Raw genomic sequence first — 13,737 nt, forward strand, 5'->3', positions numbered from 1 at the left:
CAATACGTGTTCAAGTAATAGTAACCTTCATTGTTGTCCTTATTATCAATTTTAACTTTACTACTTCTGAAAATGCAGGTAGATACCCATAATGGTCTTTGTCAGTTTAAAACCTAATGTGTTTATGTATGAACGTTTTGCTTTTTTATACGTATGCAAAGATGCAAGGATATCATTTGCTTCTTAAAAGTATTCAGAAAAGATTTCATATTATATAAAACACTCCCAGAGGGAAGTCTTGTAAAAAGCTAACTTACCGCACGCAGAGAGTTGATCATGTTGTCCTCCCTAGCCGCGGAGATCAAATCCTGGAAGTGAACTCCGTCAACGTCCGCCATGCTGCTTTAAGCAAAGTCCATGCCATCTTGAGCAAATGCCCCCCAGGACCTGTTCGCCTGGTCATCGGCCGGCACCCTAATCCAAAGGTGAAGTATCTCACACTGTCCTAAGTATGGGAAGACAGCTGTTTGTCCAGTAGCAATGGCACACATGTTCCTATGACCATGCAGACTCTTTGATGAGACTGTTCACCCAGCTGGGGATGGGAATCAGCCTGTGGCCACCCAGTGACCAAGGTAACTTGTAACACTTGGGAAATGAATTATTGATCTGGACTTCTTCACTTTCACACTCAGAACATTTTATTAGAAAATGTTGACAATATTATTGGTGAATTTAAAGTTAGTGGAAAGTGGGAGTGCTAAGTATGGAAGGTAGAGTTCTGAGTAACCCCTGCTGGCTGTTCGATCTCTAGTGAAATACTTGGCCTTTTCAGGTTTCTGCATCCAGAAAATCAGAAAGCATTGAAGTCGATGCTCTGTCCAGGCCATCCTTGACCTGAGCAAAATACTTGTGTAATTAATGCTTAAGAGCCCACTAATTTTATTTCAGCATCAGTGTCACGCCATTTCCCCATACTAACTTGCAGATAATCATAGCCCCTATATTGAGGACCTCTGCAGTTTACTTTGGAGAAGGTAATGGCAACCCACTACAGTATTCTTGCCTGGGAAATCCCAAGGACAGAGGAACCTGGTGGGCTACAGTCTGTGGGGTTGCAGAGAGTTGGACATGACTGAAGTGACTTAGCATGCATGTATGCTGTTTACTTGGTTGTATCTCTTCTACTTAGATGATTGCTTTTAATTTTTTAAGCTAACCACAGGACACTTTAGCAAGTTCAACTCAACCCATTTTGAGAACTGTTTTTGGTTGTTTTTGAGTACTCCAGGTAAAACTCTTAAAAATCAGCTTGTCTCCAACATGGTAATCTTTTTTTCTCCTCCCTACAAAATCCGACCTTTCAACAACTCAGAATGCTCATTTAGACCATTAACTCTTCCCAAGCCTGTCATGTGGCTACTACCCCCTTTGTATTATTCGTAGAGTTATTTGATTACATGCTGAATGGTCCCAGGCTGCTATACTGGATGGACTCTTATGCTAGTTTACAAGTAAGAAGTTTGTGCCAGGAGACCTGGCAGGTTCTTCCATGTGGCACATCTGAGATTTCTTCAGTGCAGTAACTTTATGGGGTCATTTTCACTGTCTCAGCAGTGTTCATTTGTTATTCGTCCAGTTGCATGCTATGCATGCTAAGTCACTTCAGTCATGTCTCTTTGCGACCCCATGGACTGTAGCCCACCAGGCTCCTCTGTCCATGAGATTCTCCAGGCAAGGACACTGGAGTGGGTTGCCGTGCCCTCCTTCAGGGGATCTTCCCAACCCAGGGATCGAACCCAGGTCTCTTACGTCTCTTGCATTAGTGGCAGGTCCTTTACCACTAGCGCCACCTGGGAAGCCCTGACCGTCCGATTTCCCCTATACAAATAACCACTGCAAAGCTGTGACTCTGTGCCTTGATTTGGGATGGAGATGTCAGTCAAGCTGCTTGGACCTTGATTGCTGATTCAAACTCAGCCCCGATACTTCCCCCACCCCCACCCCCCGGGGTTGTTTTCTCTTGTCTTCAAGCATTTTTTTTTAAGTCTTATTGAAGTTGTTACAATACTGCTTCTGTTTTTTTGGCCCAGAGGTATGTGGGATCTTAGCACCCAGACCAGGGATGAACCTACACACACACCCCCTCCCCCACACCAGAAGGTGACGTCGTCGGAACCACTGGACCACCCAGGAAACCCCTGCAAGCATTCTTAAAGATGTCTTACATAAAAGCTACTTGAGTAAATATCATTTATAGAAAATCAAGTCCCACTTCCACCTTTTCCTGTTTTTGTTCCTTGTCATCGCCTGTGTTTCTCCTTTCTGTTCTATGGTCCTGCCTTTCCCTCAGGATCTGCTCTGCTGTGTCCCCCTGCCGTCCCCCTGGCTCTCTCTAGGACACTTACAACCCTGCTTTGCCCCACCGTCTCAGGTCCTCCCTCCAGGGTTCTCCCTTGGATTCCACCACCCTCGCGGCCACGCTCCTCTCACCTTAGGAAGCAGTGCAGCAAGGGATGGGCTGACCCAGCCCATCCCTCAGCAACATTAGAGAAAAGTAAGTTCTCCATGGTTTGCAGTTATTGGCTTCAAGGCATGTCTGACTTCAAAATCCATTCCAGCCTCACACAGGTCGTGATGTGTTGGTCAGCCTAATCTCACCCCAAAGCATCTGCCTAATTTGCCAATACAATCAAACATCGAAATGGCATTCCAGTGCAAAGCATAACAATCCTGGTTGACTGGTGGTCTAGGAGTCCGTGGAACATACGGGTTGACTCATGTTTCCAGCCGTGGCACAAGGGTCGTCAGGATGGTGCTGGAGATAGGTTCAAGAAACCAAATTTCGGTATTTGTTTGACTGGATTTCATGTTTCCTCCTAGGTAAACATAGTGTTCTTAGTTGTAACATCATACTATATTTTCCTTTTGGTCAAGATTTCATTTTACGTTTAATGTATTTTTGTACCACTTATCCCAACATTTCATGCCAATGGTACGTTTTGATACTAAATGTATGTGCTTCCTGAGTTTTCATGTTGTTCCAAGAGAAATAACCACAAGGGTTTTCTTTTCTTCTGTTTCTAATAATGACTGAAGCAGTGGCCGCCCAATTGGAATAATCAAACCCTCCAGGTCTAGACAAGCTAAGATTTGGACCTGCTCGGGTGGCAGATTCTAGCTGACGTTAAGTATAAGAAAGTAATAGAGGTCCATTATTAATTGATACTGGGGCTTTCAGCATGATTAGAGTTATCCAGGAAATCTTGCACTTGTTTTAAACCCCAACCATTTTTCTCCCACTGAAAAATAATTGCAAATATTCAAAGTCTAACGTCAAGAAAAATCTGCAGCCATTTTTAATGGCTCATTTATACAGAATTACTCTTTGCTTTATGAAGGTATGTGTGGGACTATGCGTGTATGTCTGTGTGCATGTGTGGACATGTTTTATTTCCTGTGAAGACTATTAGAAACTATTACACAAAGGCCCTGATGTGATGATGGTCGATGTGTTAGGTTAAAGTATAATGCTGAATCCTGTATAGAAATGTTCATTTACTTCTTAAGGCAGATTGCTGTGCTTATCCAAATATTATTTATTCTAAATGTTATTTTAATACACAGAATTACTGTCCTACATTTAAAATATTCTTACCTTTAAAAAAAAAAAACTATGCAAGTCCTGTAGTTGCTTTTAAAATATCTCATAGTTCATCATGTATCAGGCTTTTTAAAAATCTTCCCATGAAGAACTTCCCTGGTGGTCCAGTGGTTAAGACTCCATGCTTACACTGCAGAAGGTATAGGTTCAATCCCTGGTTGGGGAACTAAGATCCCACATGCCATGTGGCACAGTCAAAAACAAAAAAATTAAAAAAATAAAAATCTTCCCATGAATAATTACAGTTATGGATAACAACTGTTGGCAGAGTGGGAGGGGGCGTGGAGGAATCCATGAGTTTACCATGCCACCAATAAACATAGAAGGAAAAGAGAATTATAAATTCACTGTTTTTGAAAACTTCATTATAATAACTGATTCAGCAAGAATAATCAATGATGCTAAAACCATTGAGTAGAAATATATGGGGAAGCAGGATAAAACAGTCTCAAACTGTCTCCTGCCAGATTACTCATTAATGGCAACCACACAACAAATCCTGTGGAGAAATCTGGTGAAACCCTAAACAAGTGGTCAGAGTTATCATCAGTTACGAAACACACTGATCCTGTGATGTACCAAAAAAGAAACGGTTTTTATAATTCTGTAGTTTTTCTGCCCCCAAAGGCATCATCTAAATCTAAGCATGAAGAAACTATTGGACAACTTGTAACTGAGGGTTTGGATTGGCTTAGTTTCTTTCAAATTATCAATATCATGAAAGACAAAGGCTCAGAATTATTTTGGGTTATAAATACACATATAAAGGAGAATAAATAGACATTGAGAACAGGATTTTGAATTCTGGATTGCCTGATACACCCCTCCCCCCAAAAAACCTTTTCTCTAAAGCATCACTAGGCAGAGAAGTGGGTGACGGTCCACTAAGGCCCATCGCAGATAAGGAGCTTGCTGCAGAATATAAATCAGTCACATCACTGTGCACACTATTTATTTCATTTGGCATTGAAACCTTGCGAGACGTTGATGAAAGCAGCTGAGTATTGATTTGCATTCTCAGGGAAAATCTTTATCTCATCCCAGGCTGGCATCAAACTTTCTGTGAATTATTTCCAGCCTCAAGACACACTTTGAGCAGCGTTTCTGAAGGATAGTCTTAGGAATGTGAAATGTATATTCAACCATCATTTTTATCAATGTTAAATTTGCTGAACTTGATAATAGTACCAAGATTATTTAAAAGAATGTCCTTGTTTTCAGGAGATACTTACTAAATTATTTACAGGTGAAGGGTCATGATGTCTGGAACTAACTCCCAAATGGTTTAGTAAAAAGTTGTGTGTGTAAGAGAAGATAAAGCATGAGTGTGAATGTGGAATGTTAAAAAAAAAAAAAAAAAAGTGAGTCTAGTTGAAGAGTATACTATCCTGGTGCTATTCTTGCAAATTTTATGTGAGTTTGAAATTGTTTAAGTTTAGGGAAAAAAAGAATGGAAGTGAGTGTTCTAGAGAGAGGCACAAGTCAGCCGTGTTGTTGGTAACCAGCGATGAATGCTTTGCTTCATGAGCTTGGGTATCAACTGAAGGTCTGGTTTTGAACCCAGTGTTTGAAGCAGTCCATTAACCCAGCTGTTAATGGATATAATAACTACTCATATGCCCTGGTTTATTGCTTCAGAGGGTGGTCATAGTCTTTGGTCTTGCAATTTTCCTCTTTATCCGAGCTCCAGCCTCTGACTCTGGTCCTAGCTACTTTTATTGGGGAAAAATAAATAAATAAAACCGTCTAATTTGTGCTTTCTGCTGACAATCAGGTTTCCGAGCAGGAAATGGATGAAGTGATAGCACGCAGCACTTATCAGGAGAGCAAAGAGGCCAGTTCCTCTCCTGGCTTAGGTACTGTAACTGCACATCTTCATTCAACATTCAGAAGAGTTTCTCATTACATTCCCCCCTGGGGGCACTCCCCTGCGCAGTATTATTGGAGTCTTGGTAATTACCGGGTTTGGCAGAAGTAGCTGTCAAAGAGATTCCATGCTTTCCCTTAGCGGCTGCTTTTGATTTCTACAGTTATTTAACGTGCTGTATTAAAGTTCCAGCCATGCACGCTTTTTCTACTGCTTTAAGATAATTTGCAAAAATGAGTTAGCAGCATTTCAGGTGTTTATGTACAATTCATGTTAAGTAGAACATGAATTCTACTTCATTCCAAGTAGAAATGAAGCGCTACCAAATTACTAGTTGTTTTGGTAGGCACGGGGTACAATCCAGCCAAAACCCTGGGATTTCTTTATATGAATTAAAAGTTTCAACTGAAAGGTAACAGGCTGCAAAAATGATTTTCCTCCTTAAGTGGAAAGTTCAGTCATAGGAGGATTGCCCTAGTAAGAATTTCACATGAATTTAAAACATGAAACCTTGCACCAAGTTGGAAAAGTAATGTTTCCTGTTGGGAACCTCAAGGGACTCTGCTGATGTATCTGAACTCGAGATATTACTGATGTTAAGACTGATGTCAGGAGAAAACTGAGACGTGAGTTACTGGTTGTCAAAGGAAAAGGAAGGCCTACGATTTTTTGGCAACCAAGAAGTACCCTAATTATTTGCATCCATAATTAATATATTGAAAGTGGGCACAGCCATAATGGACTCTTTATTAAACTCACTCATTCTCCTGAGCTGCCTGAAGGCTGTCCTCTCATAATCCTAATATATTCACTCAGTCATTTATAAAAGATTTTACTAAGCTATGATCCTCAAACTGAAAATCTTTTTGCTCATGGAATAGAATTTAAAATCTCCATGCTGAGTCTTTTTGTCCTTCAGCTAAAAACTAAGACACATATTCAGCCCTCTCCCTCTTTCTTTCATGAGTTTTTTGAATGCTGTTCCTTTCTTCATTCATCCTTCAATCCATTTATCAAAAATCACTGAACACTTCCTAGATCCTAGTGCTAAGCCTACAGGGCCCGATCAGTGATAGGTAAATAGTCGAGGAAGAAGAGAACAGGCATCCACTTGTAATTAAATTATGTTATGCATATGGAAATTGGTATATGGGCAGTATAAAGTACTTCTGAAATGCAGAGGAAGTTACTTACAGCTATTAATAGGATCACCATGAAGTCAGTAGCATCTGAGGGCTTGAAGCTTGAGAAGACTCTTGGGAGGTGGGACAGGTACCGAATAGACTGCATGCACGTCCATTCCCACACACGTGCCTATTGAGCAGAGAGGGTTTTGTTTAATATGTCTGGCTCCTTCTTTTCCTGTTAAGAAGGTGAGCCTATTTGTAAGGATTTGAGCTTCATTGTTTTTACAGTATGATAAATTTTTCCCCCAACAGGTACCCCCTTGAAGAGTCCTTCTTTTGCAAAAAAGGTGAGTCAAGACAAGGCACTTTGCTGCCTCGCTCTACTGGTTCAGTTCAGTTCAGTTGCTCAGTCATGTCCGACTCTTTGCAACCCTGTGGACTGCAGCACACCAGACTTCCCTGTCCATCACCAACTCCTGGAGCCTACTCAAACTCATGTCCATTGAGTCAGTAATGCCATCCAACCATCTCATCCTCTCTCATCCCCTTCTCCTTCCTCCTTCAATCTTTCCCAGCTTCAGGGTCTTTTCAGATGAGTCAGTTCTTCTCATCAGGTGGCCAAAGTATTGAAGTTTAAGCTTCAGCATCAGTCCTTCCAATGAATATTCAGGATTGATTTCCTTTAGGATGGACTGGTTGGATCTCCTTGCAGTCCAAGGGACTCTCAAGAGTCTTCTCCAACACGACAGTTCAAAAGCATCAATTCTTCGGCGCTCAGCTTTCTTTATAGTCCAGCTCTCACATCCGTACCTGACTACTGGAAAAACCAGCGCTTTGACTAGGCGGACCTTTGTTCTGGAGCCCATAAATCAAACCATAGGGTCCAACCTGTATTTCTGCCCATGAGTCAGTCATCTTGGCCATTTTACACAGCAAACAGCAAAAATGTCCATTTGAGAACAAGTATGTAAATGTGAGTTTCTTTTATTAAATATTCATCCAGGAAAAGAACAAAACAACAAAATAAAAGAACTGAGCTACAGTTTGAAAAATAGCTGCCCCCCCCCCTTTTAATAAAAGGGGTCTGGGCCAGTTTGAGGAGGGCATCTGCAACTTTAAGGAATCTTTCTTAGCTGGCTGTTTCAAAACCCCATTGGATAGAGAACAAGAGTCAAACTCGTGTGTTTTGTTGTTTCATCTGTAGGCTGAACCAGTGGCTTGCAATTCCATTCCTCCTCCTATCTCTTCCCCCAGCCTTCTTCCTGGGATGGTTGATGCATTGCTGCTGTGGTTTTTCTGATCGCAGCCAAAAACATATTTCTTAAAAACGTTGTCTGGCAGCAATTGCCTTTTAATTCATTCATTGTTTAATTTAGCGATCCTAAAGTAAATGGAGGTGGGCGTTTACTATCACAGCTGTTTTGAGTGACCACAGATTAGAACAAAGTGTTTTCGGGAACATGGGACACAATTACTATTTAAAATAATCCACTCTGGCACGTCTTCCTCATCTAGCACTACCTTCTTCAACAGGACTCCCTGATTTCTGAATCTGAACTCTCCCAGTACTTTGCTCATGACGCCCCAGGCCCGCTGTCTGACTTTATGGTGGCCGGCTCTGAGGACGAGGACCCTCCAGGGAGCGGTGGCAGCAGCAGCTCTGCGGAGCCCCCCGGCACCTCCCGTAAGCCCTGACTCTTCTGACTCCATGATGCGTTGGTTTATGCGTCACAGTGCTGGGGTACAGAAAGAGAACTGGAGACCACTCCCATGGTTGAGTAGGAGCCACCTTTCTACCCCGATTAAAGGCAGAGTTTGATCTTGGAAAACGCAATGCACTCCTAGTGACCAGCCTCCTCACTTCTGCAGTGAACAGGCTGGGTGCACGGTCTGTACCCCAAGTGTGGAAGGCTAAACTGCCCCCACCTTGGGATGCTGTTTACACAGTGTAATCTTGGAATTTGTGTCATCAAATTGTGGCTGATAACCTGATGGCCTTATGTTTTAGGGGAATCCTAAGCAAATTCTTCACTAGACCCCAAACTTAATTAATTCTTTTTAGAAGGCAGTGAGTGAATGATTTAGAACGTATGAGACATGTTATCAAATGGGTTTTTTTGTTTTTTTTTTAAAGAGAGACCTCATTGATTATTTTCTCAGTATAATCTGAAATAATGACCTGATGTGAACTGCATTGACTCCTCACTGCAACCAGTGTGGTTTCCTTTTGCTCATTTCTAATGTCTGAATAAGAAAATCCCCTGTCTCAGACGAGGCAGAGGAGAACCTGTCTAGCTCGTTTGGAGCAGCCCATGTGCTTCCTCCAGGCTCTGATAGAAACGCTCTAAGGCGGAAGCACGTGTAATTTTTCACTACGTTTAACGAGATGCGAAGAGTTTGCAGAGCTCCCATGCTTGCCTTCCCTTCCCAGGTTGGAGTTGATAAATCATGTGTAGTCTCAGGCTTCAGTTTACCATTCTCTCGGAGCTCCCATGCCCATTAATCAAGCCCGGCTGCCTCCTGCCAGTGAAAGAGGGACCTCAGGTGATAAGAAGGTCTAGGTGTGCGGGGCTCGTCGATCCCTGGGCATCCTCGAAGTATTTGGAGCAGCATTTAAGTTGAACCCAATAATGTGTTAGACATCATGGATGTTGACAAGTTACACACTTCTGTCTCTAAGCAGCACACATGTTTAAGTTGAACAATCCAGAGGTTAAGTTTTTAAAAAAAAAAAAAAAGTAGGCAGAGGAGAGAAGGAAGTTGGCTCTCACTGTAAGCAGATCCCAAGAAACCGTATCGTTTATGCCTAGTGACCAGTGGCCGGAAGGTGTGCACATGGCATCTGTGAATGTGGAAATGCTTGTGTATAAAGAAGGCAGGGGGAGTTAGATTAAAAGACCACACCAGATGGGAAGCTATTTCACTTGACTTTTCTTCTCCCAACCCCACCAGCTCACAAGGAGCCAGGAAAAGCCAGGGCCAACAGCCTTGTGTCTCTCGGAAGCCAACGGGCCTCCGGGCTCTTCCACAAGCAGGTGACAATCGCCAGGCAAGCCAGTCTTCCCGGGAGCCCAGATGTCCTCCGGAACCCCCTCCTCCGCCAGAGGAGGGTGGGCTGCTCTGATGACGACGCCAGCGACGAGGAAGAGTTTGATGGCGAAGGTGACTGTATTTCCCTCCCAGGGACCCTCTCAGGTCCCAGCAGGCCGCTGACAGAGGACGACTCTATGCGTGTTTCAGCAGCCTCTTCCAAGGTCACAGGTGTCAACCGAGAGGAACACCCCAAGAAAACACTAGTCAGCAAGGCCTCCTCGGTGCCTCTCCTCGGCAGCTCGCTGGACTTCCAGGAGAGCCTCCCAGGAGGCGTGCGGGACCCCCTTTCCCACACAGCCAGCCTGCTGGTCCCATCAGAGGCCCCCAAGGGTAGCCCTGGCTGCTCGGGGAGGAAGGAACTGTCAGGATCGAGGAGTTCGCCCAAACTGGAGTGCAGAGCCGGGACAGGCACCCAGGGTCCGGCGAGCACAGACAGCCCCAGTTCCCTCCAGCAGAATGACAGCCTGGGGTCCAGGCACAAGCCTGTGGCCAGGGTCAGTCCACACCGCAAGAGGCCTGAGGCTGAGGCCAGGCCTAAGAGCACAGAGGCAGCACACCTGACCGATGGAGCCAGTGACCCATGCGGTCCGGACTTGAAAGTCCAGGATAGTTCCGTCCAAGTGACCGTGACTGGTTATCGGCCAGGAGGAACTGTGGAGAAGGTAACTGATTTCTCTTAGTTACTTGGGATCCAGTGAGTCTTGTCTGAATGAGTACAGAGCATGCTATAAAGCAGGGGTTCCCAACTTCCAGGATCTAATGCCTGATGATCTGAGGTGGAGCTGATGAAATAATAATAACAATAAAGTGCACAATAAATGTCATGCATTTGAATCATCCTGAAACCATCTTCCCACCCCCCAATGCCAGTCTGTGGAAAAATTATCTTCCACAAAACTGGTCCCTGGTGCCAAAAAAGTTGAGAACCGCTGCTATAAAGCATAAGGTAATCTGCCTGAAAGAAAGGATAATGATTGGAGAATCATCTTTCAATAGAGTCATTCATTTCAACACACAAACTGCTTAGGAGCCTAATAATATATCACCAGATTGGTTGGGGGAGGTGCCTAAGTGTTGAGTCATGAGATCATTCGGCCGAAAGATGTAATCCCTCTCTTCCCATACACGGGGCCTGCGGTTGATGACGGAAAGGCAGTGCCAGGCAGATGCAGGAAACCCCTGGGTCTGGGACCAGCTTCTCCACTGACTAGTCGGTGGTCACTTAGGCAATAACTCGCCAAGTTACTGATCTTTCTGAACCGCAGTTGTCTGGACTGTAAAATAGGGATGTTGCTGTCTTCCCTGATCATCTCTCACAGTCAGGGTGACAGTCAAATACAGTTAACAGTGCTTATGTCTGGCGGTCAAGGTTCTGCTTGATCCTTATTTTTTCAGACTTTCCACAGTGATGATGTATAATTACAGCTACTCCTACCCTTGTTGTATCACATGAAGTAATGGGCATGCATTCAGTGAGAAACGTATAATGTACCACAGTAAATGCAAGTTAATATTGTTTATGTTTCTACTTGTTTCCCAGTATGTTAGAATGGCCCAGAATATCAAACTGCACGTTTTTTTTTAAAATTTAATATACCTCCACTTTAGCAAGGAGAGAGTAAGAGAAACATTATTTAGTCTCTTCAACATAAATACTTTCACTCAGAGAGAAGAATCTGAGATGCCTTATAAGGCTGTCCAGACATGCCTCTGAGAGAATGCAGGTTCGGTTCCAGACCACTGCAATCAAGCTGATGTCGCAATAACGTCAGTCAAGTGTTTGGCTTCCCAGTGCATATAAAAGTTACGTTTACATGATACTGGAGTCTATTAATTGTGCAATAGCATTATGTCTCTAAAAATAATGTACATACCTTAATTCAAAAATATTTTATTATTAAAAAATGTTAACTATCTGAGCCTTCGTTGAATCGTAAATCTTTTTGCAACAGTAACATCAAAGATCACTGATCACAGATCACCATAACAAATGTAACAATTAAAAAATGTAAGATATTGTGAGAAATACCAAAATATGAGAGACACAAAATATGATGGAAGTGAACAAATGCTGTTGGAAAAATGGCACCAACATACCCGCTCAATGCAGGGTTGTCACAGACCGTCAACCTGTAAAACATGCAGTTATCTGTGAAGTGCAATTTTTATGCCTGTATTTATAAAGATGTGTTTTCAAGTGATTTGTAAAACATATAATACATGTAAAGAGAAGCAGAAAATACAAAGTCATAAAAGCTAATCTCAGCAGAAGGGTTTGTTTTTAACCTTACAGAAGAAGTAGCAACATACACCTTTTTTTTCCTTCTAAAAATTGTTATTACCTCCAACTAGTACATGTATTTTAAAATGTCATGTTCAACTAATGGGTAAACCTCTTCCTTTTAAGGGTATTACAAATTTTGAATAACTATATAAAGCCAAATCATGGATTTTACTCATATCTTTTTTTATAATAATTTATATCTATTAAAATAAAATGTCTTATAATTGTGAATTAGTACTCTCAGTAAGAACTTCAAGCACCTTTTAAAATTTTTGTACAGAAGTTCAGTTTTTCTTGTAAAATTTCTCGTTCCCAAATTTTATTTATATTATATGGGAAAGAAAATTGAATGCATTGCCCATAAAGTATTTATTCTTTATATTGGAAACTTAAAAAAAATGAGACTTTTTCTTTTGGAAAATAGATTGTCTTTTAATGTTTTTATTAATACTTTTTAAAATTGAGATGAAATTCACTTAACATAAAGTTAGTATAGGAAAGGGAAGTCTGGCATGCTGCAGTCCATGGGGTAGCAAAGAGTTGGACATGACGCAGCGACTGAACAACAAAGCATTTTCAAGTGTACAGTTGAATGGCACTTGCTACATTCACAGTGCCGTACAGTCACTACCTCTATTGAGTTTCAGATTCTTCTACTGTTTTCATATCACATTTATGCCTTATTAGTAAATAGAAAATTCACTGAGTTGAACACTGTTGAGTTCCCTCAGCAGATAATTGACATTTTACTAAATGATTTTTTTTCTTTCTTTAAACAAAAGTAGCTAAATGATAATCTGTTTCACCTCTTTCCTCTGCTGCCACCTTTGGGCCACTTTATGACTCCTTCGCTCAGAGGGTAAATATCAAATAAATCTGATTTAACGTTTTAGCAAGGTTATTTTAAAGAAAACTTTCATAGTAGGTATTAGAAAAAAGGAAGATGAAGTCATTGACGCTTGGCTAAAGTACAGTTTTGAAATGTTAAATGCTAATTTTATTCATTTAGATTCATCCTCTCCATGACTCCCCAAATGAGCTGGTTTTGGTTTTGGACATCACAATGCAATAGTATAACAATAATGCCTTACCTCTGTATAGCCTTTTGTATGCTGCATGTTGGGTTTTTTTTTAAGATTTATTTATTTTATTTTTTGGCTATGGTGGGTCTTCATTGTTGCATCTGGGCTTTCTCTAGTTGTAGTGTGCAGGCTTGTCATTGTGGTGTCTTGTTGCGGAACATGGGCTCCAGGGCAGGCAGGCTTCAGTAGTTGCAGCGTGTGGGCTCAGCAGTTACTGCTCACGGGCTCTGGAGCGCAGGCTCAGTAGTTGTGGCGCACGAGCTCAGTTGCTCTGTGGCCTGTGGGATCTTCCCAGACCAGGGATCATACCCATGTCTCCAATGTTGGCAGGTGGATTCTTTACCACTGAGCCACCAGGCAAGCCCCGCAACACTTGTTATTTCTGTTTTCTTGATTGAAGCCATTCTGAGGGGGTTGAAATGCTATCTCATTGTGGTTTTGATTTGCCTTTTCCTAATCACCCTGGAGAAGGAAATGGCAATCCACTCCAGTATTCTTGCCTGCAGAATCCCATGGACAGAGGAGCCTGGCAGGCCACAGTCCATGGGGTCGCAAAGAGTTGGATACAACTGAGTGACTAACACTACTACTACTACTAATCACCCACATCTTAAAGTTAATGCTTAGGAAGAGTGACAAGGCCATGAAATTTCTAGTTGGACCTTAAACCCAGAATCTGG

At 42.3% G+C, this 13,737-nt stretch overlaps 1 protein-coding gene across 1 annotated transcript in view; it reads left to right on the plus strand.

Annotated features, from left to right (window-relative positions):
* Positions 1 to 13,737, plus strand: part of PDZD2 (PDZ domain containing 2) — a 410,014-nt gene that overhangs the window by 374,234 nt on the left and 22,043 nt on the right. The window contains exons 15-19 of the mRNA XM_081521413.1: positions 293 to 425; positions 5,379 to 5,460; positions 6,911 to 6,945; positions 8,132 to 8,282; positions 9,551 to 10,353. Coding sequence (XP_081377539.1) covers positions 293 to 425; positions 5,379 to 5,460; positions 6,911 to 6,945; positions 8,132 to 8,282; positions 9,551 to 10,353 — 1,204 coding nt within the window. The remainder of the gene's footprint in view (positions 1 to 292; positions 426 to 5,378; positions 5,461 to 6,910; positions 6,946 to 8,131; positions 8,283 to 9,550; positions 10,354 to 13,737) is intronic.

The sequence above is a fragment of the Giraffa tippelskirchi genome, chromosome 8 (assembly GCF_054371585.1).
Source record: "Giraffa tippelskirchi isolate mGirTip1 chromosome 8, T2T-mGirTip1v1.2.pri, whole genome shotgun sequence".
Lineage (NCBI taxonomy): Eukaryota > Metazoa > Chordata > Mammalia > Artiodactyla > Giraffidae > Giraffa > Giraffa tippelskirchi.